Source organism: Armigeres subalbatus, chromosome 3 (genome assembly GCF_024139115.2).
Source record: "Armigeres subalbatus isolate Guangzhou_Male chromosome 3, GZ_Asu_2, whole genome shotgun sequence".
NCBI lineage: Eukaryota > Metazoa > Arthropoda > Insecta > Diptera > Culicidae > Armigeres > Armigeres subalbatus.
This window is the reverse complement of record NC_085141.1, coordinates 352,292,086-352,318,359: the sequence shown is the minus strand read 5'-3', so window position 1 is coordinate 352,318,359 and position 26,274 is coordinate 352,292,086. Positions and strand designations below refer to the sequence as shown.

Below are 26,274 nucleotides of genomic sequence, written 5' to 3'. Positions count from 1 at the left end.
AGACCGGACTGAGAATCGAACTCGCCATCTACGGGTTAGAAATCCTACGCCTTTGCTCGCCAGGCTATTGGAGCCGAGCAACATAAAAGCCGTCAAATATGTACCGATATCAATAGATGTTCGAGAACCTGGATGGAAATGGGTCGGCCATATTGCAAGGGAGAGTAGACGGAATTTGTAGAGTCTCTTTAATATTCGTGATCTGATATTAATGTAAGAATATTAGAATATAGAGAGATATAGAATATTATTGCCGAAAGAGATATACATATGCTCATATTTTCATTTGAAATATTCTCGGTGACATAATAGGGGAACTGCTCCGTTTTCCATCTCACTGAACATTTATTCATCTCATCGCGAAAAAAAGAAATACGACACCAGTTTTGTCGCTTCTTTTTGCTAACATACGTGAGCGTGATCATAAAAATTACAAAAATAAAAAACAAATCAAACACCTTTTAATTGGTTTGTTTTTCGTGGAATAAATATCGGAGCTATGAGATGAAGTCCAGGAGCAGTAACCCTATATGGTCTATAAATGATATATTTTGTACCAAAATAAAAGCAGTGATGCATCCTTAAAATTTTATTTTTGCCCTCTCAATATTTTTGGAAAGTTGAAGGAGGAGGGGTGGTGACATAAAATATATTTAACATTTGCTTCGACCTTATTTACGAAAGAAACATGAACGATATAGAGATATCGATCAATACGGTTTCGTCCCTATGATCCTAAGGGCGAGATTCGATTTGTGCATCGTTGTGTTTACTTACCTTGAGGAACATATGATCGTCGCTCCTGGATGATCGAGTGCAACATGAACAATCCAACGTACATCTTGATCGATTTGTAATCCCTCTTCTTGGTCACCGTTCCGGCATGCTGATCCAGCAGTAATTTCATCTTGTGTTTAAGCCCTTTCGGAGGCTCGTACAGCACTTTGTTGCACTTCTTGATGAACACTTCGTACAAATTCTTGTCCGTTTCCGATGTCAACCACAGTCTGAAGTCTTCCACCGGGCTCAACGATTTCAGTGCTTCATCCAGGTGGCGAAGCCAGTGCGGAACGGTATGAACGTTCTTCAAGCACACCCAACCACCACCGGTGGCAGTTTCTTTGATCAGCTTCATGGCATCCGTTTCGTGACCTTTGCTTATTGTAAATTCGGCATATTTGGACAAGCCAATCGTTTGTTTGGCATACTCCCGGACCTCTTCCGAGGGGTCTATTCCGGATGAAGTGATCAGCAAAAGTGGTTCTTCAACTGCACTTTCCTCTGCCAGCAATTTGATTGAGGGTCGAGTCGTGTACAACGTTTTCAAGCCAAGGATATTCTGAACCGACCGAGTTATGGTCCGAATCAATAAGTCAGGTCTCAAAACTTGGGCTACAATTATGGCTTGAAAATCGGTAACGGAAACCGGAACGTTGATATCATCATTTTCTATGTATTTCTGCCAGGTGCTGACATTGTCAAGATTGAGTTTTGAATAGAATTCAGGGTGTTGTTGCTTCATAGCCAAAACCTTCGGAACGAACTCTTGTTTAATCCATGAAGGAATCTGATTATCCGTGATCTGTTCGGCGTTCGTAAAATTAAACACAAACGATTCCCATTCCTTTTCCGGTAATAGCTGATGGAACGCTTGTTTGCAAATATTTAGTCCAAGAATCATTTGCTCGTCTTTGGGGATGCTTCTACTCAGCAGAGAGAACACTCTCCTCACTAAGATCTTGTAGAGTTCATCAACGGTTGAATGGTTTTCGTTCTCAATAACGCTCAGAAATATTGTTGTGAACTTGGACACGTTTATGCCGTAAAAACGTCTGATTCCCATATAGAAACGAGAGGCCATATCACAAAACTCTCGCCTTCGGTTATAGTGCTCCATTAGTTGATCTCGTATGCCCGAGAACTCTACTAATGACTGTTCAATCGATCTGGCACTTGCCTTGATACTGTTTAAAGTATTCAGAAGAGGTTCATTCTTAAGAACATCCCCCTGTGATGCCGACAGCTCTTGCAAAAGACTATCCTGGAGGTTGCGTTTTTCCTTCGTCAGTCGACCTTCTTCTTGAAGGACTTCAACTCGCTTCTTCTCAATTTCCGGATCTTTGGTCTGAACCCATTTGGACGTGAGCACGTCCGTCAAACCGTCAATTGTTGTAGTGAACATGAGGTTCATGAAGTAAGCCTGCAGTTCCGGACCCAGACTAAGCTTCTCGTTTTGAGTTACCAAGATCAGTTTGAAGTCGTCGTGAAGGTCGATCAGTTTATTGCCAATCTGAATCATTCGCTTGTTGAAGCGGCTGTGGATGCGGGTGAATAGAAGCGAGAGGAGAGGTGTCTCGATGGCATTCACGTTTCGGATAATGAGAATCTTTCCGAACCGAATAGCCAATTCGAGTATGTAACTAAAACGATCTGTGGATTGACTTGTCAGTTCGAAGGTTCGACTCAAATGAGTTAGGTAGTTCGTCAACCACGTTCGACCAAGTTCAGTGGGATCTATCAACAACGGAATAGGGGTCGCACCGAAAGGTAGTAGGAGGAATTGATTAAGCACGACGGCATTTTCTCGGTATTGTTGGTCAGCAGTAAGACCCATACTTTCCCAAATAATTTTGTCTTGATTGGTTACGAGATCGTCCAGATCAAAAGGTTGTTCCTTGGTCAACGCAGATAATTTATTCAAAGCAGTTTTTCTGTCTTGCAATAACAGATCAGAAAGATGCGTGATACAAAATGCTGTCAAGACGGTACGCTTTTCCATGTGAGCTATGGTTCCGTTCAGCTCTTCTAGTTCCTTACTCCAGCTAACATATTCCGAACTTAAGCTTTGCACCAAAATTTCCGCCAAATGAAGGGTAGTCTTTGCATCCTCCAGCCTTATTTCCAGCATCGCTGCTTCCTGAGTGTAGACATTCAACTGTTCGGACAGCTCCTTCACTTTGTCGTTTACGTTATCCAGTCCACTTGACAGCGACTTCATTTCCCGCTCGGCCTTTTCTAAGTTTTCTTTCAGTTCGTTCTGCTCCCGCTCTAGTGGTTTGATGCTCTGAATGACCTTGGAATATTTGACGTTGGCAATAACCCACGCTGCAAGGGGTGCTGCCGCTGCCGACGCTCGCTTGGCATTTTTCTGATCATACGACTCTGACTTCGCTTGCAACAATTTCTCGACTGCTTGACAGTGCTCTGGGTTAATTCTAACCGGATCCAACGATCGGATGTCCTCCTTAACACCCCGCTTAGCTAGGAACGTCTTCATGCTGTTCCACGAGGTATCCCGTATGCCCATTAAACGCAAAACCCCTTCCAGAATGTCTCGCACAGTTTCCGGAGGAGCTCTCAGCGATCGAATTTCCGACAGGGCTTCCGTCTTTATTTGCCCAACTGCGGCACTTGCTTCCCGTAATATTGGTTCGACTTGACTGAGCTCTTCTTCTATTACTTTTTTCCGCTCCATCAGTTTGACGCTGCTCTCTCGCGTCTTGCGCTGTAGTTCTAGCAATTCAGTTTTCTGATCATTAGCCCCTCGCATCGTTGATGAAATCATCTCCAGCGATGTGTTCGCCAGTTTGCGTTTCTCCGCTAAGGCATTCTGCTTCTCCTGCGCTTCCAGCTTGAGCTTTTCAACCACTTTGTGAGTTTCCGACAGTTTGTCGACTCCGATTTGGATCTTGGATTTGTAGCGCTCCTTGTCGCCCTTTTCGTTCTCATAAACGTGTCGATATGATCGAACAAGTTGAATTCTGCGCTTTGGCGATCGTGACCATTGACTTATACCGCTGTCCAGCAGATCGTTGAAGAATACGGGTACAGGTATTTGCTGTGAATCGGAACCAGTTCTACTGATTTCTCCGAGATATCGCACAAGACTGTCCACGGGGGTTATCATTTCGTCCAGGATCCAAATCATTTCTGACTTCTGGTACAATGCGGAGTAGTTTTCCAGAAGTTCCCGAAGCTTGGGAGACGAATACTCCAGTAGGATAACCAAATGGAAGTTATTCCTCAACCGTTGCAGAAAGTAAGCCGAAAGAGATAGCTGGAATGATTCCAAAGCAGCTTGAGCTTTCAACGGGTTCGCCAAGTTCTCCAAATCTTCCCCGAAAAAGTCGGACATATCCGCACCCTCGAGTATGGCTTCGCAGGTTTTCATAACATCGTCCAGATATTCGATTACCACGTGGTCAATGTAGAATGCAACCGGTTCGTTTTCGATTGCGCAGTTCTGCATGACAATTTTCAAATCGTTGTTGAAATCATTGATCGTGTAAGTTTTGGCCGGTTGAGGGAACGCAATTTTGATGTTCAACATACAGGCCGCAACGTAAAGAGCTTCCAGACGGCAGGAACCACTTCTTCCGCAAAGCACCAGATTTGCTTGGGGTCTGGATAGGACCCGCACCATTGCCATAACTGTGTCAAGAAATGCATCGGACATAGGAATGTCTATGCAGATTACTTCCGTGTCTGAAAAAAAGTGATAAAGAATTACTTCTGTGCCTGGAAAAAGGAGCATAAATACGGTAGGCATAAGTACGACGCATAAATAACGGGAGTTGGGCCATTTGGCCGAATACTTGAAGAAAATTAGATTGCGAGTAGTGAAAAATGAGAGATGAGTTATGAGAATTATATGAAGTGTACAGCGAGAAGTGAGGAATGAGACATTTTTCACATATCATTCAAAATAAGATGTGAGAATTAAGAAGTGAGCAGTGAAAAGTAAGAAGTGAGAAGTGATGATCGAGAAGAGAGAAATGAGAAAAAAGTAGTGAAAAGTGAGAAGAGAACAATGAGAAATACGAAGTAAGAAGTGACAAGTGAGTTTAGCTTAGCTTTTACTGACTGTACACTATGGTTGCTACTCCGTGATTGACCAGAATCAAAGAAATTGGACTCTGAATCAACTGAATGGCAGATTGTTCATTCTCACTGTACAAGTTTTAGTATCTCAATAAATACAAAGGATAATAACGGCCCCGGCCACGACCTATAGTCAGTTAGGGAAAAGAAAGGAACATTAGTTGGAGATTTTTGCTTTTTAGAGACCTTGTTTACCTTTGCGACTTCACAAAAATCACAGGAAGGAACATTTATTCAAGGGTAGGTATAGTTTGGTCTGGATTCACACTGACACTGATAAGTGATGTGAGCGTCAGAGCTTTTCAAACATTAATATGTACACACAACAATTAATCGATTTATAGACTGCACTGAGCAGCAAACATTACGATGATCGCTCGATCGTTCAGCGTGCAATATAAAACGCGAGGAAACGCGAACTGAAGGCTTTTAGTTTCTAATTAATTCACTTGCCCGCATAAAGTAGAACCAAACTATTATTTGTTAGCGCGATCGTTCTGCGTCCAAGTGAGGAGTGAAGAGTGAGAAGAGAGAAGTAAAAAGTGATAAGTGGAAGTGAAGTGAGAAATGAGAATTGAGAAGTGAAAAGTGGAAAGTGAAAAGTGGTAAGTGAGAAATAGAAAGTAGAAAGTGAAAAGTGGAAAGTGGTAAGTGAGAAATAGAAAGTAGAAAGTGAAAAGTGAGAAGTGCGATTGAGAAGCGAGAAATGAGAAACAAGAAGCAAGAAATGAGAAGTTGGGAGTCAGAAGTGACATGTGAAAAGTGAGCAGTGAAAAGCAAGAAGTGAGCAGTGGGAATAGAGAAGTGGGATATAAGAAATAAGAAGTGGAAAAAGAGAAATGATAAATGGGAAGCGAGAACTAAGAAGTGAGAAAAGGGAAATGAGGAGTGAAAACTGAGCAGTGATGTGTAAGAAGTGAGAAGTAATGTGTGAAAATTGAGATATAAAAAGTGAGAAATGATAAGTGCAATGTGAGAAGTGCGAAATAACAAGTCAGAGGTGAGCAGAGAAAAGGGAGATATGGAAATCGGGGAGTGAGTAGTAACAAGTGAATGGTAAGGAGTGAGCGTTTTTCTTCTTCCTTCTTTCTTTTTTCTTTCTTCTTCTTTCTTCCTCTTTCCATTATGCTTATTCTTTCTCATCTCTTCTTCCTTTTTTTTGTCCTTTATCTCATCATTCCCTTCTCATTTCGTACTTCTCCCCACTCACTTCTCACTATTCTGTACTCATTTCAAACATCTCATCTCTGACTTTTCACTATTCACATCTTACTACACTTAATGTGGAACGAAATTTCAACTGTTCAGCCAAACAGCATTCGGCCAAACGGCGTTCGGCATAATGACCATTTCAGCCAAACGACTCTAAGGGTCTGTCTCATTTGGAGAATTAAACTTAATAGTAACAGTTCGAAAATTAAAAAATCACCCCGTTACAAGAATGGCTGGTGCTACCCAGCAATTCCAATAGGACATCGATAGAAAATGATTCGATATCTGTCAAAAGTAATCTTGCTCTGCGTGCAGGGTTATTCGATAATTATAGAAATGTCACTTTTAAGTTTAATTTCAGTTTAATTATCCAATTGAGACAGACCCTAAACCAATTTAAATGATAGGCATAATAGACGTTAGACATAACAGACGTTATCTTATTTGGTCGTGGTCTCTTTTTTGTGACTTGCAAACAATTTTTTTTTTTAGTATAATATTTTTTTTCGTTCGATGTAATCTAAGAGAAATATTATTTATCAGGAAATGTACATTCCGGAGCAATAATACTTTCGAGATTTACTATATTCGGGGAAATGTCATTTCCCACATTTCCAGGCCATTTAAGTTTGATGATGTTTGTGTGTCTCGTTCTGAGTATTGAAAGGACCACCTGTTTTCGGTGATTCAGAAGATTATTGCTCGGGAGAGTGGTGTCCTTTACATGATAGTATAGTAAAAGATCTTTTTGGTGGCAATCAGTGGCCCAGACTGCGGCGTTTTAGTTTTTTGCACAGGTGTTTACGTCGGCATCGCATCGGGTACTTTCCAGCAGATGTGAGCTTCGTTCGACGTTTGCTAGCACCGCATCACCATTTCCCCCAATGCTGTCATGACCATATCAAGGTGATGCTGCTGTCCGCAGCGAGTTCAAGTTGGTTTCGAAGAGCGTATGTGTATTTCTTAGCAGGGATGCCAGAGGATATTTTCAAATGTCTTCACAGTCGTTTAAATATGTCTTCAAATGTCTTCAATATAAAAATTATGATTATTAGCGAGAAATATCAAAATCCAATAGGTTTGTAAATTCAATCATGTCCTTGCTTTATTGATGTGGAATAATGTTTATTTTTTTAAACATTCAAATTGATTGAATTCAAAAGAATATTCTATAAAATTTTCACGAGATAGTGTATAACGAGTTTCCCCTGGATTTTATACTGAGTCTGGTTAAAATTCCACCGGATTTTTAACTGAATTTCCATGTGGAATTCTTCCAAATTTGTTTTTAAAGAATACCCTGTAAGCTTTCAAAATTTACCGTGAAATATTTGAAAAACATCCAAACGAAATTTCCCGAAGAATTCCTGTTGGAACACCCAGAGGATTTACTGAAGAAACTTCTGGAGAAATTTCTGAAGGAACTCCCGGAGGAATTGCTGGAGGATTTTCAGAAGGAATTCTTGGAGAAACTCAAGAAGGAATTCCAATAGGAACTTCGGGATGAGTTCCGAAGGGATTTTCTGGAGAAATTTCTGAACGATATTCCTGAGGAATTGGGTCCTAAAGCCCTTCCTCGTTTATGGTTGCAAACGATAGTGCATCGGTCAAGAATACTTGTACCGTTGTTATAAAAATTCTGGTAAAATTCTAAATCAGTGAAAATAATATTTTTGTGTTTAAGACATTTTAAGGCAAATTTTGGGCTGTGCAACATTTCAGAACGAATGAACCATCAGCCCAAAAAAAAGATATTTTAGTTACTAGATAAAGATTGTCGCTTCGGTTCCCTTTGTTCTGCTGTCCGGAACATGTTGGGTACCAAGCTGTCAAATCGTATGGATTTTCCTTCTTTGACATTTAGCTCCCCTATCCTCGCCAGCAAAAGATGTTCCGGACAGCGACGACAGCGACAATCTTTATCTAGTAACTAAAATATCTTTTGCCCAAAACGTCAGCCACATATATTAACTGTCAAAGGTTGAGTCAAGTGCCCTGTGGTGTTTTGCTAGTGCGTTTGAATCCGTACGTCAAACAAGACCGAAAAAGTCGAGGAAGAATTTTTTATCTTTTTCTTCAATTTCAAATTAAACAATGTTCTTTTCGATTTTTGAGTCTAAAGAAAAACTGACACGTTTGGAATGATTAACTTCATCGTTCCCTGAAAGAAAATCGAATATCGATTCTTCATTTTAGGACCCAATTACTGAAGGAATTCCGGAGGAATTCTTGGAAGTAGTTCTGGATGAATTTTTGGAGGAGCTTCTTGAGATATAGCTGCAGAAATTTCCGAAAGAAACCCTGGAGGAAATACCAAAGAAATTCCGTAGTATACTTCCAGAGGCATTCTTAGACAATCTTTCGGTAACATTCTTGGAGATTCCTGGAGAAACTTCCAAGGGAATTTATGTGGAAACTTTCGGAGGGATCACAGGAGGAGCTTAAGCGGGAATTTTTGAAAATTCTGGGGGAACTTTCGGAAGAATTTCTGGAAGAACTTCCGGAGGAATTCCTGAAAGAAATGCTGGAGGAATTCATGGAGGAGCTACCGGAGTAGTTCAGGAGGATCTTCCGAAGGAAATCTTGGATGTTCTTTCGCTGGAATTCTCGGACGACCTTACAGAGGAGCTCCTAGAAGAAATTCCAGAAATCCTCCAGAAATTCCTGGAGGATTTTTCGGAGAAATTCCTGAAACTTCCGGACAAATTCGTGTAGGAAATTTGGGAGGAATTTCAGAAACAATACTAGAACGAACGAGCAATTCATAAAGGAATTCTCAGATAAAATACTGGAAGAATGTCCAAGGAATCCAAGGAAGAATTTAGCGAAGGTGTGTAATAAGTTTCCTCCGGATTTCTTTTAAGAACATTTTTCTGTAGTAATTTACTATGGGATATCTGAGAAATATCTATTTAGCACCAAGACAATTTCAATTTCTTGTCGACATTCGTAAGAATTTTCTATGGGAATTAATTGAGGCAAATTCCTTGTGGAAATCAAAAGGAATTTTTTTTGTGGGAGCTTAGTTGAATTTCCCGTTTAATATTTGGAGTGTTTCCTTTATTTTTTCTTAACGAAAATTATTATAAATTTCCATGATAATTTTAACTGAATTTTCAATTTCAATTCTCCTAAATTTAGACACAAAATTCCTCATCGGAAATTCTCCTTATAAAATTCACGATTTTTTAAATTTTAACTGAAAAGTCTTTTACTGAAAAGTCGGGAAATTCAAAGAATTCTGGTTCTAGCTCAACGGTTGAATAGATTAAATCTAGTCATAGAAAAATTCAGTCAATGTTTGCCGCAAATTAGATAGGTCATTGCGTTCCGAAATGATCGAAATACCTTTTTAAAGACGCCGCCAAGAAAAATTCAAACGAATGCTACCATCGGGACCAGCGCACAGCTCAAAGTTAAGTGTGTATGAGGTATAAAATGAGGTTTATATATCTAGTTTACATAGAGGTCGCAGAATTTATAAGCTTATGAGTAAGTAGTGAAATTGTATTTTCTATTCGCTGGCTTATTGATTGTCTTCAAGTGTCTTCAAATAAGTAGATAAGTCTTCAAATATTTTGAAAAGTCTTCAAAATGTCTTCTCGAAATAAATGTCTTCACAGAAATTCAAATGTCTTCAAATTGAAGACATGTCTTCAAATCTGGCATCTCTGTTTCTTAGAGTAGTGGTAGGGTGACCATATGAAATTTTTCCAAAGTAGGACAATTTTCCCGAAACGTAGTGAAAAAGGACATTTCAAGACAAAATTTTCAAAACGACTTATCTGCTTTTGTAAACAAAGATTCAAACGACGATTTGACGAATCTGATAGCTCTCCCACGCAAACCAACACCATCAACAGGTAGCGGGATCCTTCACCTACCTATTGATGGTGTTGGTTTACGTGGGACAGCTATCAGATTCGTAAAATCGTTGTTTGAATCTTTGTTTACAAAAGCAGATAAGTCGTTTTTAAAATTTTGTCTTGATTTGGTTAAAAAGGAGGACATAAAAAATCGATCAATTTTTAGTTTTTAATGTGATTAAGAATATTAGAGGAACTGCTCCTTAAATTCATACCATGTACTCAAATCAATACCATTCGAAAACAAAAAAAATTGTGCGCAATTCGTTTTATTTATCATTTCTGTGATTTTTTCAGCAGTGAGCACGCCGAATAACAACAAAACACGACACAAATTGAGCCTAAATTGGCTGTTTTGCGAATGCTATTGATATAGGAGCATGTTTTTAATAATGGAACAGATACCCTATATTCGTTAGATTTTTGCACATTGATGTTTATTATAAGAAGTTTTGTAAGTCGAGGCAACTCAGCAAACAAGAGATCGTGTGTCAATGGGAATAAGTTCACAAAGTGGAGGCCATATATGTACGTACACTTTGCATGAAGTCAAATTGAGACAAGTGCCTATATCGCTTCCACCTCGTACACTTATTCGCTAGCATATGCAACTTTTTTGGGCTGAGAAATACATTATTTTCTTATTTATTTACATTACACCTTCAGATCAAATATTTCCATTTTTCTGATCAGCACTTTTGAGTTATAAACAGGAAGCACCTTATTTCAAATGGTGAAATTTTAGCTTGAACTAATTTAAAAATCAACAGTGTAAAAATGTTGAATAATATTTTGGTGGCATTTTAGCGATAATGCACTAGCTGACCGAACATTAGGTTCCATTAGGACAGTAGAAAAGCTTAAGTACAAGAACGCTAGTAGCGCCCATTTAAATTATTTTGCCAAATTCAACAAAGTCAGTTCGATGGGTACATATTTACTTGTAGAAAATTTTGTGAAGCATTTGCATCTTCTGATGTCTTCGACACCTAACCAGTTACTGTAATTAAATTTGATTTTCGATATTTACATTGACTTTATTCAAAAATATTTCATATTAGAAATCAAAAACCCAGATTAATCCACCTAGCAGTGATGATGCCTTTCTCGTGCATTATAAAATATATTGAAAAATCACTTTAAAAAGGTCAAAAAGCTCTTTGGGTGAATAGATCACATTTTTTCGATCATTTTAATATTTTTGCCTTGCCACCATTCAAAAACAATTGTTTTTGATTTTTTCCAAGGGGACCTGTGGGAAAAACAATGATTTTCAATAATTCCGAAAAGCAATGATCGGGCCCATTTTCAATAGCAAACAATTCCCTGTCGAATGCAACTTGTTGCGAGTAAATCGGATAATTCTAAGTTCTAAAACGTGTGTCTACAAAATTTGTACACATACACATACATACACAAAAAAAACAGACGTCACCTCAGTTTGTCGAGCTGAGTAGATCGGTATATAACACTATGGGTCTCCGGGCCTTCTATCAAAAGTTTTTTTTGGAGCAATCATATAGCCTTTCGGTACAACTTTGTTGTACGAGAAAGGAAAAAATGCATATGTTACAAATATGCGATCGTGGGTAAATAGTACAATAATTAGCGCAGCGGCACGTTTTAAAAATACATTATAAAATACAATATGGATTAACTGTCCAGACAGCGCGTCTACAATTGTTTTAGGGCCGATTCCCACGTAGTGTTTTTTCACCAATGTAATATTAAAGTTCAATAAAACTAGTTGTATGTCATACATTGATTTTGCATGCCTTTGTGTAATAATTGTACAAGTACATTTGTGAAAATTAACAACACAATTCACATAAATATCAATGGAAAAAAGCCGCATAATATGGAAATAATGAGGTGTATGAAAACGAACGTTATGTTCAAATCACCCAAATGCCCAAACTACACCATCATGCTACGTTTTGACAGAGCAAGTCAGTTGAACAACTCAGTTGAATTCAATTGACTTGCTAAAAGTTGAACATGTTCAACTTTCTTTTCGTTCAAGTGAATTGAATTAAGGTGTTTACACGTTCCATTCGCGTTCAATTCAAGCGATTTGCTCAATTCACTTGCCTGGTCTAAACGTAGCATCATTCCACCCAAACCACCCAACCCAATAAGCAGTTAGCCTCAATGACACGCCTCTTCTTTCCTTCCAAAGCAGGAAAAAATGGCAGCAAACGTAACGAGCGCACGAGAAAGCATGTACGAATGCGATTTTTATTTCCAACGATGAAATTTTTACAACTGTGTTGATGCGAGCGGATAAAGTCATCGGCTTCGGTCTCTATAGCGCGTGTGTTAGTTTTCGTGTTCCACATTTGAAGCTTTGGAAAGCTTTGCTTGAGAGGTTAGCATCATCAATAAAGCACGAAAGAAGCAACACAAACTTTAATGCTGTCAGTATACACGGTGCGAAATTTATTCATTGAATGTGGAAATGCTACACACTTAATTTGTTTTACTCAATATTGTGCGGTTACTTGCTGAGTTTTTTTACTTTATTAAACTGTTTTTTAATCTACAGATTATATTCAACACCATACTTGCTAAATGGACACGGTCGGTTAAAGTGGCTGGTCCTTATTACCTGATTTGCTCAAAATTGCACGCGGCGAACCTTTCATGAAATGTACCGCCGAGCTTTCTGCACCGTTTACTTGATTCTTATGGATGAATAGCATTGCGGTGTATCGTTTGTCGCGGCCGTACCTTTCGACAGTCATTCGCCGCGTGAAGTTTTGTGCAAGTACCCATTTGGGAACATTACAAACGCCGCGCAGTGTATCATATCCAGAAAATCTGACAATAAAGTGTTCGTGAAAGTAGTCGTTAGATTATTCGCTGTTGGTTTGAGCGAGACAGAGTATATGACAAAAAATCAACCAGCAACTTGGTTTTGGTTCGAAATGAACGTTTGTCAGCAATGGAATAATCCATCTAGATTTTCTACTAGATGGCTTTTTGCTGTACTATAAATCTCGCATAACTTTTCAAAAGGGCCTAAGTAACATTTTTTTAATGAATTAATTTGAGTACTGCAATCAACAGAACAACATGAAAACTATTGATTGCAGTATTCAAATTAATTCATGAAAAAAATGTTACTTAGGTGCTTTTGATAAGTTAAGCGAGAATTCATGAAAAAATGTTAGTTAGGTCCTTTTGAAAAGTTATGCGAGAAATGTAATAGAAATGCATGAAGCCAAATAGGACTTTTTAGAACTTGCAAGTGTTCTTATTGTTAAGTTGACTTTTTGTCAATTTATTGGTCAATACTTAAAAGGTGCTGTAAAAAGAAAAGTGCATACTTAGGTTTTCCAAATCTGATGCAGACTATCTTTTGTTAAGGGTCAAACTTGTTTTTACTGATTTTTTCAAATGGATATAATCGATAAACGACGCTTCCTACAAAAAAGTGTTGTATGGGTGACTGTCGCAAAATCATTCAAACTTTCTAATAAAACTTTTGAAAAACTCTAAATAGAACCCTACACTAAAAAATCAATTCAAAAAATAAAAGTCAATTTGCAAAAAACGCTCTTTTGATTTGGAAGAAATTTTGTCTCAAGATAGGTGATTATATTCCTACCAACCGTCCATACATCGCAAGCCGGACACTTTTAAGGGAAAAAAGTTTTTCTAACAAAACTTTTCTTGACGGAATTGATTTTTCAGTGTCTTTAAGGGTGGATTTAACATATGTATTCATATTAAGTATTCCTGTACAGTCAGGCAGAGTATAGTGTCTTGGTCGTAACTGGTCGCAACTAAAGAAGCTAATAATGGAATATAATATTTTTTTGAAGATATAAACCCCTTTTAATATTACTCTTAATTTAAAAACAAACTATATTTAGTGACTAAATTAGACAATGTATCATAAAAATAGATTTGCTATAACGATGGATTTCATTGGTTTAGTTTCAGATGAAAATACACTGAAAATAATTCCGACAAGAAAAAGTTTTGTTAGAAAAACTTTTTTCCTTAAGAGTGCCCAGCTTGCGATGTATGGACGGTTGGTGGGAACATAATCACCTATCTTGAGACAAAATTTCATTTAAATAAAAAAGAGCATTTTTTCGCAAATCGACTTTAAAATTTTTAAACTGATTTTTTTCAGTGTAGGGCTCAATTTGGATTGTTTCCGATATTTTCACTAGAAATTTTGACTGATTTTGCGATGGTCACCCATACAACACTTTTTTGTGGGATGCGTCGTTTTTCTATTATATCCATTTGAAAATATTAGCAAAAAAATTTCAGCTCTTTTTAAAGGATAGTCTAGATTAAATTTGGAAAAACATTTTGTTTTCATTTCGGATCATCTGGTGATTTTCATTTCTCATTTTTCATTTCTTACTTCTTACTTTTCACTCCTCACTTCGCACTTCTCACGTCTCACTTTTCACTTCTCACTGCTCACATCGGCCCATACGGAAAGAAATGGCAGAAATGACGCTTAACTTTTAAAAAGAACATATGTCACCTTTTTTTCATGAATTAATTTGTGTACCGCAATCAAAAGCTATCATATTGGTCTGTTGATCGCAATATTAAAATTCATTCATGAAAATATGTTTCTTAGGTCATTTTGAAAAAATAAACTAGAATTTTCAGTGTATACATGAAATCTTAAAATAGGTACTTTTTAACTCATTAATGGGTTTCTATGTTTCTTTGTGAAGTTTTTTTTTCTTCCGTGTAAGCTGTGTATTCTATGCTGTCAGTGTGCCGGTTTCGAATAAATTGTGTCTTGGGAGAACATAACCTAGAAAATCGATAGCTTATTTGTTACGAAATAATGATGTCTCATAACTCTTTGAATATTTACTATTTTTTGAGCCGTGCCATCATTATGAAATTCAATAGCGAACAAGAAGAAAACATTCCCCATCGAATGCAACTTGTTGTAGCAAAATCGATTCAGGTTTAGTACTAGAAAAATGGTCTAATGTTTCAATGTGCACACACATACGCACACACACACACACGGACACACACACACGGACAGACAGACATTTGCTCAGTTTGTCGAGCTGAATCGAATGGTATATAATACTATGGGTTTACAAGCGCTCTATAAAAAGTACGTTTTGGGAGTGAAATGAAAGCCTTTCAGGTACAACTTTGTTGTACGAGAAAGGCAAAAACGCAAAAGTGTGCAACGGATAATTCGCAAATGGATTGTATTGTTTGTTGAACTAGAATTTTTACATTAGAAATTGATAGGGTAAACCGCCAAATGTTGAACGGCTAATTTCTTCGCCCATTGTTGAACACACGTGCACACTCAGTTTTTATTTCTGCAGCTCGGCAAAAATCCGCACAGCCGTGCGCCAGCAAAATAAAAAACTGATATTCCGGCAAAAATGATGTTTGTTAGCTGATTTTCGGCAAATTATTTGCTGGTTTTCAGCTATTTTGACAGATATTTCGGCAAAAACATGTTTGCTGGGGCACGGCTGTGCGAATCTCGGTAAAAGTTGACCAGTTTGCTGAGATCCCGGTAAAAAATATTAAGTGTGTGCATTTCTTAGGGGCTCCATACACGCTCCGACATGTTGTACAACTTTGATTCCGCCTCTATGAAATTTGGTTCGGCCGAAGTAAAGTCGGACCATCTGTGGGCAAGTTGTACGACTGCTGGACAGTACAACTTGCCTATAGACGATCCGACTTCACTTCGACCGAACCAAATTTCATGGGGGCGGAGTCAAAGTTGTACAACATGTCGGAGCGTGTATGGGGCTCTTTATGTGAGTTCAACAATAGGCGATAAAATTAGCTGTTCAATATTTGGCGGTTTCCTCAAATCTATTTTTTTTTCAAAATATTCAAAAAGGAGGACATTTTAGCGCAAAAGAAGGACATCTGATTTTTAATGAAAAAGGAGGACATGTCCTCCTTTAGGATACCATATGGTCATCCTAAGTGGTGGTGACTTGGAAAATGGCAGCAGCTTCCACTGAGAATATCGAACAAGTGCCCGATAGACGGTAGAAGTGATCGGCACTTCTATCGGAGGTCACTGCGATGTCTACTCTGTCCCCGGCTTTTGAGACGTCGGAATAGTGGATGTCAGCAGCAGCGTACTTTTCCTCAATTCATTCCCTGAAGAGAGCTAAGACTTTTTGTTTACCTGGATTTATCATAAGAGTGATTTTTAAGGCAAGGTCGATTTCAGGGCCAGTCTTCTACCTGTCTTGGTCCAAAGCCCTGGCGGCGAATGCTGGTGTCGACGTCGATTTGAGAGAAGGATATTTCCTACAGCGATCAATTTGTTCAAAACATGTTCCATCCGATTTTGGTGGTCTACAGTGTATACACTGTAGATATTATAATTATTATAACCTTTCTTGAAGTTTAAAAGGCTGAAATGTCATTTCAGGTGATTGTTTTGCCACACCATTATTGGATTATTGTTAAAAGTAAATATAAATATTTACACAAGAACGTTTTTCTTATATAAACATAAATAACACCCCCCCCCCCATCGAATTTCGCTAAATTGAATTACAATTTTAATAATTGCGGTAGCCGGATTGAGATTGATCATCATGCTGAATTTAAAAAAAGGATAAAAATAAATGGAACTCTAGCAGCACGGCAAAAAGAGTTCATGTGCCGTCAAGTGAGAGCTCTCTCAATCCGGTGAACCAATAAGAGGTAGGGAAAGTTCGAAATTCGAATATAGCTAGGAAGCAAGCTTGGGGACATGTCCACTGCTCGCAACTATCATCGGACGGCGCCAAACTAATACCATCTAGCCATATGCCCACGAGTTGGTATCATTCGATAGACCATGCGATTAGAACCTCTGACCCTATATAATGCCCATCGATCCACATGGAAAGGGTCTATTAGATTCTGGATAGTGTGCCAAACGGTGTTTTATTTCGGCAGTGAAAGTTTAATTTTTTCAAACGTTATTGCCTTTGGCAAAGTGGTTTAGTTCTTAGAAGAGAGACTATTACAGTTCGCGAATTCGTTAATAATCGCGACTGGTAAGGCTACTAGTTAGCCCCGGTTCTCCTTACCGTCAACGTAGAGACCGGTAGTTAAAGTGAGAGGTCGCAACAGGTCGAAGAGTTTAAGTCGGTACAGTGATTGACCGTGAATATACCGACCTAGTGTGCATGGTGCCGCGAGTGAACTAAACCACGGTTAAATTCCTCTCGAAGACACTATCACAGAGAACAGACATGGATGCTCGAACAAAATTTAGTTAAAATCGTGTGTAAAGATTTAAATCGCACCTCAGCGCCGCCAACGCTGGCTGCCCGACATAAAAACTCAATTTCACTAAGTGATGGCGTTGGCATACACTTTATAAACAATGTAGTGCTGCCACCTATGAGCGAGCCTAGGAGCAATTCGGAATGAACACTAGCGCTAAAAAGTAAAACACGGCAAATTTTAACCATATTTATCAGCACACTAGCACCGCGCGACGGGGGCATAACGACATACTTTAAAATGACCAGTACAAACTTTTACACAAGCACGCGAATGAAGATGAACGTCTGTTCTCTGTGACACTATTCAGTGGTCTGCCGCAGGTCGTCCGTCAACAAACGACCCCAACGTAAAGTCCTCCACGCAGAGGTGAAAGTAAAGCCTTCCCGAATTAGTGGAATAGTGAAGCCGAAGAGCAGCATTTTCCCGGCAGTTCTAGTGCCGAAAGTCGTCTCCGGCCGGGTGTGAACCGGCGCCATTGCCAACCAACTGAACCTCGTGGTGGCGATATCACGGGCAGCAGCGTCAACGAGCTAAAGTGAGTCCGTTCCCTATAATCAGTGCCTAGGATTTGCAAATAAAAATAACCTAGTAAGAAATTAATAAATTTCTAGTTCATAATTCAATTCTTATTTGCCAATTTCTTGTGTGCACCGAAAAATTAAATTTCAGTCCATTTACTTCACTGTGGTTGCAAAGTGGTACAGGTAAGTCTCCGCTAGTGCGATTGTTCGACCCTGAGATAAGGAAAAGAGGTGAGCTAGCTCGGGACGTGCGGATGTCCATGCCAAAGACGCATGGGCGTCATCGGTAGTAACAACAGATACCTGGCGCCAAGGGTCCTGTCAATTGTTCATTGTGGTACGGTGGATTTCCTGCAGTGCGATAGTTACCGGGTTGGTCCCTTAGTTATTATGGAAACCATTAATATTTCTCTGCGAGGCCAGGTTGGATGGATCTTGAAGACGCTGGAGAGGGTAGAACAACTGCTGGAAGTTGTGGCCCTGAACCCAAAAATTGTAGAAGATGGGTAAGACAACGGGTCAAAAATTGTCAGGGAAAAAGACGTGCGAAGTCCTTCCCCAGATATCCACTAGCGACATATCCCAGGGTACCGTCAAATCAAATAGCTGCTGATTTTCGGGAGGTTAACCAGTCTTTGAAGGGTTCGGGAAAGATGCTCGGTAAATCAACTGCACCTTAGCTGAGGGAGTTTATCATACAGGATGGATAATGATAATGATAATGGTGCTTTTCCTAAAAGAGGAAAGAACTCCAATGTCGGGACTGAGGTTAGATCTAGAGTATCCCGAGCAGGAGCGACGACCTCGATAACGCAAATTGGTATGGTTTAGCCTTGCATAAGAGGTAAAATACCAAAAAATAATACCAAAAACTTATATGCAGAATACTTGAGGCATAACATGCTTAGGTATTGCAATACCAAACGAATAATAATTGGTTATGCATTTGGTATTGCAATTCAATTCAATAACAGAGTTTGTTATGGCTTAAGTATTGTGCATATAAGTTTTTGGTATTATTCCTTTGGTATTTTACCTCTTATGCAGGGCTTTATGCAGGGCTAGTTCATAACAGTTTTTGGTATCAATAACAGAATTAAGTATTATTGAGCCAATTTCTCCTGCTCGGGATGTGCAGGTAGTATATGCAGGTTTCGGGCATCGGGGGTTGTCTGCCGGTTCCGGTTGGGGCGTAACTTCGGTACTGACGAGGAACCGGCTATCCGGAGATTTGATGTTGTTTGGTTGTCGGGGTGCAACATCGGGGTTATTTGGGGTACTTAATGCGATTCTTGTAGGCTTCGGTTCTTCGGCTATCGTCTGCTTAATAAAGTGGGCGGAACCGAAACAGCTTTCACAGACGTCGGAGATATAAAATGGCGTACATGAAAAAAATAAACAGGCATTTTTTGGCATTTGAAGGCGTTTAAAATATGGTTTGATCTTACCCATACTGCAACCCGGAACATCTCATTAGAATAGAGCTAGTCTCAGTTGGTGAAACAACGGTGTGCGTCTCACGCTGCGATCAGTTTTCGTTTTTGGGCCAACAGTTGATCGCTAGTATTATCAAAATCCAAACGGCGATTTACCTTATCGAATTGAGGTAATAGGACCACGATACCAGCCAGGGTGGGATGATGATGGGCGTGTTCACAAGGTTTCGATCCGGGTTCTTCTTTTGGATGCATCTCTTTTACGCCTTGTCGCTTCAGCTGCTCCAGAAGATAATCATATGGCAGCGATTCAGCGTCTCCATTCGAGATGACGTACTTTGCCGTACTGACACTGGCGGGCTTGCCAGAACCGACGGGACCGCGTCACTCCTTTAAGAAGACAAAGTTTCACCATCGCACTGCAATAAACAAATAACCTGTTCCCAACAATGAGGGACACGCTCTGGCTAAGAGAAAAAACGTCGTATCTCCAGCGCCTGTAATCGGGCCCCGCCAATTTTTAGGCTCCGGCCCCCGATTCCGGTTCTCTAGCAACTGAACAAATTTGGAGAACCTAGCACAGAAATAAAGGACACTTATTATTGGCGGCAAAACTGCCACTCCGATCGTCCGAATGTTGTCACAATCCGCCGAATAGATACTGAGACTGTAGAGACTGATTCATGCAATTGTTCTTTACGGGGAAAATATTTTCGAGGACATGCTATTTTTGGTGAAAATTTCAATTTCGGGAATAGGTAGTACGAACCCAAAAAATCTCCTATGATACGAAGAATGGTTCATTATGCCTAACGTATATTATGCCTAACATCAGTTATGTCTAACGTAGATTATGTTTAACGTCCGTCATTTTTATCGTGCTTTATGTAACTAACGTACTTACGTCTAACGTCGCACATTCATACCAAAAAAAAACTTCAATCCGATACTTACTACACATTGAGATGGCCTGGTTGACTGACTCGACGAATTCCTGCCTTTCGACCAAAAGTAATTCCGCATTTTTAGGACCTTCCTTGGGAACGAAAACGCATTTCAGATCTGAATCCAACAGCATCCGGAAATTGTCCCGCACAATCTCGTCAAACTCCTTCCGGTCTTCGTTCGTAACCAGACGGTCGCGGAATATGCGATCGCATTCGTATCTGACCGCTTGGCTGAAGTATTCCTCGGGATAGTACAGAATGCCACTGATCCAGCGCTCGATCATCTTCGGAGTGAATCGGTAGTGCACGGTTTCGCCTCGGTTGAAACGAGCCTGGATCTCGAAGTACACGTTCATAATTGCCCGTGCCAAATCGTTGAGCTTCAGTTTGATCGTTCCTTTACCCAACTGATTGTAGATCGGTAGAATCATACTCTTGATGATGCTCTCCATGTCCGAGTTGTTCGGATAACCGATTCGAATCAGGTGACAGATAGAAAGAAATCTTGGAGAAATTTGGGCTTTGCTTATGTTGGAGATGGATGCACATATTTGAATACCGGAAACGCTGATCCACTCGAGGGAATCCGAGTAAAAACCGTTACGGTTGATGAGCTGCAGAAGAAGTTCAACTACTTCACATGTGCCCCAAGAATCAACTGTGCAAAGGTCGATGTTTTTGAAGTACAGGATTATGCGGGAGAACTTGGGTCGGTACTCCTTGCCCTTGACTGTGGTGATAACCAGAGAATTTTGCTTCAGCGTGTGCAAAATGCTGGCTGTCGATAGTTGGGCGCTACAGTTGACAGTTACTAGTTGATATCCGTTGAATTCGGCAACAATGGTTTGCAACAACAGACTTTTTCCATTGCCACTAGGTCCTACAAGAAGTGCCACTTGTCGTTCTTTGGACTCGAGTACGCGCTTCAAAAGTTCACCGCTGAGCTTCATCAAAGGAGTCTTCACAAGTACGTTTGTATAAACGTTTTCATTGATATACGATCCGGTGATCTCGTCGGTGTTATACAATTCGACCATATCGCGGAACGAGTTGTAATAATGATACTCAGCCACGGAACTATCAGTGACCGTGACATCTGCCCATTGGAACACTTGATTCGAAAGCTTGTTTTTGTCATCCAGGTTCAGCACTCCGCAAAGCCCACTCAGCAGATTAACGCAGAATTGGTCGGTTGTCTTCACGCTGTCGATCGCCACCAGTCCAGCCTCCGCTAAACTGACCATTGAGAATCCCGCAGGTCGTTTCTTCTGCTCCTCGATCCAATCGATCGCTCGATAGAAGTACTGTTCCAAATATGATTTCAATACTTCTCCTTCGGAATGCTTCGCCAACCAAGCGTTCACGATCAACTGATAAGGGAGATCTTCAGCGTTCAAGTTTACGATTCCCATTCTAGAAATCGTCGCAGGCGATGCCGCCGATAAGTCGTGGGTTTCGAACAGGAAGTTAACATTGCTTCCGAACTGTATTCTCCATCCGGATGGCAAAGTGAGCAGCCGGTTATCGTCAAGCACTGAGTTGAGCGCTTCGATCCATTCCGGATCGACATCTCCATCGCAGATGATCCAGGATGTGACAGATCTCGGTTCAGCGTTGACTGCTACAGCCGTTGAAGTCAACACTCCATCGGTCCACTGACGAGTATCGGGATCAAGCTTTCCTAACAGTTGCACTCGACTCATCGATTTGGGTGAAATGATGTGTGCCCTGATCGTGGTGCCTTGTGCAAGCAGTGCTTCTTTTAAAATCGAAATGATTGTAGATTTTCCGGAACGAGGCGATCCGATGACTACTACCCCCATTCGTTTCTGCAGCTGGGCCGCTAGTTCAAGACATTTCTCCACTTGCCGATGATTTGTTTGGTATCCAAGGATCGTGAAAGCTTCCATGATCTTTGATCGCAGGTCTTCATTGTGACTGTCGGCGAGCGGAATGTTCGGAAACACGCTGGACAGTAGGATGTCGAACCGCTTACAATCGGACAGGGTTAGTCGAGACATGGTGTTGGAGCGGATCACGTTGACTGCTAAGCTGGCCTCCTGTTCATAGCTTTGATCTTCGCCGGCAGTTTTGAGCGCTGATCCACAAGCTGATAGGATCGCTTTCAGTTCCCGTAAGCCCCAATCATAGTGACGTTGGTTGGAAAGCATCTTTTTTGAAAGTTCGAACAGCTCCACAATCTGTCCGCCAATGCGATCCGCGTTCTTGAACCCTTCTACGAAAAGCGTCACTCGAGCGATTTGTTGTGGTCTTGGTGCCTGCATGGCAATTGGCCGGAATAGGGCCTGCAAATTTAGTGGGAGTTGCTGTCTGCCACCGTACTCTTCTCCCGCGGGGTTCAGCGTTACGAATACGGAACAGTGATTGTTCAAGGGAACAGTTTCGTTGTTCAACAGCACTTCCTGTTGTTTGTCTTTGAGGGCAACTTGAAGCGGTTGAATCAGCATAGATATGGCTGATAAGGTGGCTTCTTGTAATCGGTTGAATTCGTCGAAACATCCCCAAGCTCCACATCGCGCAAGACCAGACAGAATCAGCGCCATGGCAGCCGTGTCTATGTTCTCGTCACAGTTGAACACCAGTACAAGTCTCCCGAACAAAGCACCGAGTGATTTGACACATTCGGTTTTTCCAGTACCTGCCGGTCCAAATGGGTTTCCACCTAATCCTAGTTTCATCGCTTGGGTTAGTGTGAGATAGCAGTTGTGGGCAAGAGATGTGTAGACGAGTTTGTTGTAGTTCCCGAGGAATTCGTAAGAATATTCGAACTCTGCGTACACCATTTTAATAACGACATTCCCGTTGCGATCTTGGTAGAATTTGAGCTGCTGCAGCCAGTACCAGTCCTGTAGATTTGTCACATTGTGATTGCTCAAATAATCTACGGTGGTGGATTGGTAAACGAGGTCAATCAGAAGCGCTCGCAGCTTTATCTGTGTTAACGAATCCTGACTCTGATGAAGAAGCGATGAAAATCTGTTGATATCATTTTGGACAAGTCGCTTCAGATCATTGAGTTGCATCCCAGAGATGGCCTTTTCCGTTCGGCGAGTGAAATGCATAGAATTGACCAAGCAAATGACTTGCATTGGGAATTCACGGATGGTGCCTTCATCGAATGCATCCACCTGTAGGCATTTCTTGATCAGATGCTTCAGAGTCGATCGTATTTCCACGACTAAGGTGTTCAACCATTCTTCAACTATTGGAGTGATCGCTATGGGGCTTGTTAGCAGCAACTCATCACCTTCTTCACTGCAGATTGCGACAATGCGCGAACTTTGCTCGTCGATGACCAATTTATAGACTCCAGGGAACAGTTTGCGAATGTGTTTCTGAATGATGGCTTCCTTCGATGACTGGCCCAGAATTTCCAACAGGTCTTCGTCCGATAAGAAGTAAAACCGGGAAAAGGCATTTCGCTTGGAAGTGATGTACGAACTCAACGCATTCTGACAGCGCGATATTTGGCTCTGAAGGGTTTCAATGATAGACAATATATTGTTGATCTTGTTGACTGAAGCAACCCTGGGATCGTCTGATACTTCCTTCATGATGTAGCGAAAGTTCTTGTCGATGCTTTTGAAGACAGCTTCTTCTCTTTTGAGCGTTCCTACTCCAAAGATTGGTTCCAGGTAAATCCACTTTTTCTGGATCTGGTTCAGGTGTGTAATGATGTAGTCCAAATTGTTCAGCTTCTCTTCCCAAATATCGGCCTGGTCGGAGAACGACTCGAAAGAGGCCGAATTTTTGGCCGATTGCAGTAGAAACTGGTTATCGCCAATTTTGTTCAACGTTTCTGTGTAGTCTTTGATTAGCGAGACGATCGTTCCCTTGGAGTCAGTGTGCTGAATGAGTTTCAGTAGAGCCGTAGCACTCCACTGCTCGAGTTCAACAATGGCTTGTCGGATAACGTGTTCGGAGGCCGCCTGCCGTACTATAGATTGAATTTCTGTGGCCTGTTGCATGACGTTATCCGAGACGGTGAGCACATCTCCGAGGCTAAGGTCATGTTGCGTTTTTGAGTCTATTTTTAACAATTGGCAGATCTTGGCCCAATGTTTTTCGACCAGGGCGTCTGATTGCAGAGAGTTGAGTTGGGGCTGGATGGATCGGTATCGTTCTACGGTTGATGTGATACGAGTACTGGCCACATTCGGAGGTTGGTCCAATGGCTTTTCCCACTTGGATAAGAATTCGGTGAGTATGTGTGGCCTCCGACGGTAGATCGTCCATTCTTCGTTGGCGATAGTTTCATAGTCATTAAGGAAGTTGTTGAAAATTTCCCAATTTTTACCCTGTTCGGTAATGTCGAACTCAAGTTTGGTAAATATGTCATTGAAGTTCTCTGGAACTTTGATGTTGAACTTCTCTGTTTGCTTCCTATAAAAAGTAAGATATTCAATTAATTTCCTATTCGTAGAATTCTGCAACATTGAACACTTACTGCAGTATCTCCCGTTTAGCAATTATTCCCTTCCATTGCGCTTGCCGTTCACGGAATAGTCCCATATCTGCGTTATCGTTTGTCTGAAAACCATTTCAAATCTAAACCTTGTTCCGAAAAAAATACTAAAACTTTGTTATACCTCCAAATCCCTTATCGTAGACTCCCATCGAATCGAAAATTTCTCTGCTTCGTCGTTCTGCTCGTTGATTTGTCGCAAAATGTTCTCCTTTATGATATCCAAGCGACCTTGCAGCAGCGTTTGGTGGTTCTCGATCAGCGGTTGTAATTGGTTCCACTGCGTCAAAATACCGTTCAAAGCAGATACCCGCTCCTTACACCAACCCGCCAGACAGCCGTCCTTGCCTTGTAGTGACTTTATCATATCTGTCATCTTCGGTAGTTCGCTGACGATTTTCTCGTACTTCGCACTCGATTCCGATATCCCAAGTTCATCTTGCGGGATGTTTTGAAGCACTTGAAACGAGTACGCTAGATATTCCTGAAGTACGGTTATGTTGTCCAGAATGGAGGTTCTCAAACTATTCGACAACGCTTCCCAGTATCGTCGGCTGATGGCGTCAATATCCGAGCAGAGCGGTGCATAGTTCACGATCAAACAATCGATTTCCTTCTCCGATGTCTGAATTCGAGCTATCTGTTGACTGAATTTCTTGCAGGCACGGAAATTGCTGTCCCACTGTTGCCAGCTCGTGCAGTGAACTGTACACAACTGTTCCAAATCGGTCATACCGAGCGAGACCCACGGCAGCCAACTGTCCCGGAATTGGATCAACTCTCGAAACACAATATCTGCCTTCTCGTACAGCACGGAAAAGTGTTGGGTGTTTCTGTTGATCATCACTTTGAATATGTTGGAGCTTTGTTCCGATAGGCCTTTGAAACTGAGTGGTTTCTCGATGAACCGTCGCAATTGGGAGTAGTACTTCGACTTGATCTCCTCCAATGCTGGACGAAACTGTATCTGCTGCTGTCGGAACACCATATCAACGTGAATGTCTGGCAGTTTCTGGTGCACGTCCAGCAAACCAGCCACGTACTGATACTCCAAAACCTTATATAGTTGATGATCCCAATGTAGTTTGAACGGATTCAGATTTGTATAGCCCTGTCGCTCAAGATTGAATATGATCTCACGTAAGTTTCGCATTTCATCCTTCCACACGTTGCTTTGCCGAATCAAGTCCGTTCCCATGAGCTTGAGAACGGACTTCTTGGCCTGTTCGTGGTAACCCGTGAGCTGATTGTTATCCTTCGACAGTCGTTTGACCGCGTCTTGCAGGCTACTGATGTATCGCTCGACCGAGTCTTCATCGTTCCAGGATACGGATTCACTTTTAACCAGATTTGCGAACTCCATAGCGTTCTTCAGCATGATCGGTCGCTGACAGGCTATCATACGATCACCGATCGTGTTGTGGAACGTCGCAATCTGCTGCAGTCGACGAGCGTAAGAAATGAACTTCATCGAGTGGGAGATACTCTTCTGGATCTCTGGATTGAGTTTCAGCCCTAAGTTTTGTAAATGACGAGCTTCGTCGCAGAATGTCACGATCTTCGGTCCAAATGTAACCTTCATCAGTTGCCGCTCGGTTTTGTCGAAGATCACTACCGGTTGATTCTCGCGAAGACTGCAGATTTGACAACGTAAATAAGGTA

General features: G+C 40.9%; 1 protein-coding gene across 1 annotated transcript in view; it reads right to left on the bottom strand.

Moving 5' to 3' along the window:
- Positions 1–26,274, bottom strand: part of LOC134222811 (cytoplasmic dynein 2 heavy chain 1) — a 43,729-nt gene that overhangs the window by 15,597 nt on the left and 1,858 nt on the right. Inside the window, exons 7-10 of the mRNA XM_062701960.1 lie at positions 24,737–26,246; positions 24,595–24,677; positions 20,134–24,530; positions 778–4,485 (exon numbers count right to left, since the gene is read on the bottom strand). Of these exons, the coding sequence (XP_062557944.1) occupies positions 778–4,485; positions 20,134–24,530; positions 24,595–24,677; positions 24,737–26,246 (9,698 nt within the window). The remainder of the gene's footprint in view (positions 1–777; positions 4,486–20,133; positions 24,531–24,594; positions 24,678–24,736; positions 26,247–26,274) is intronic.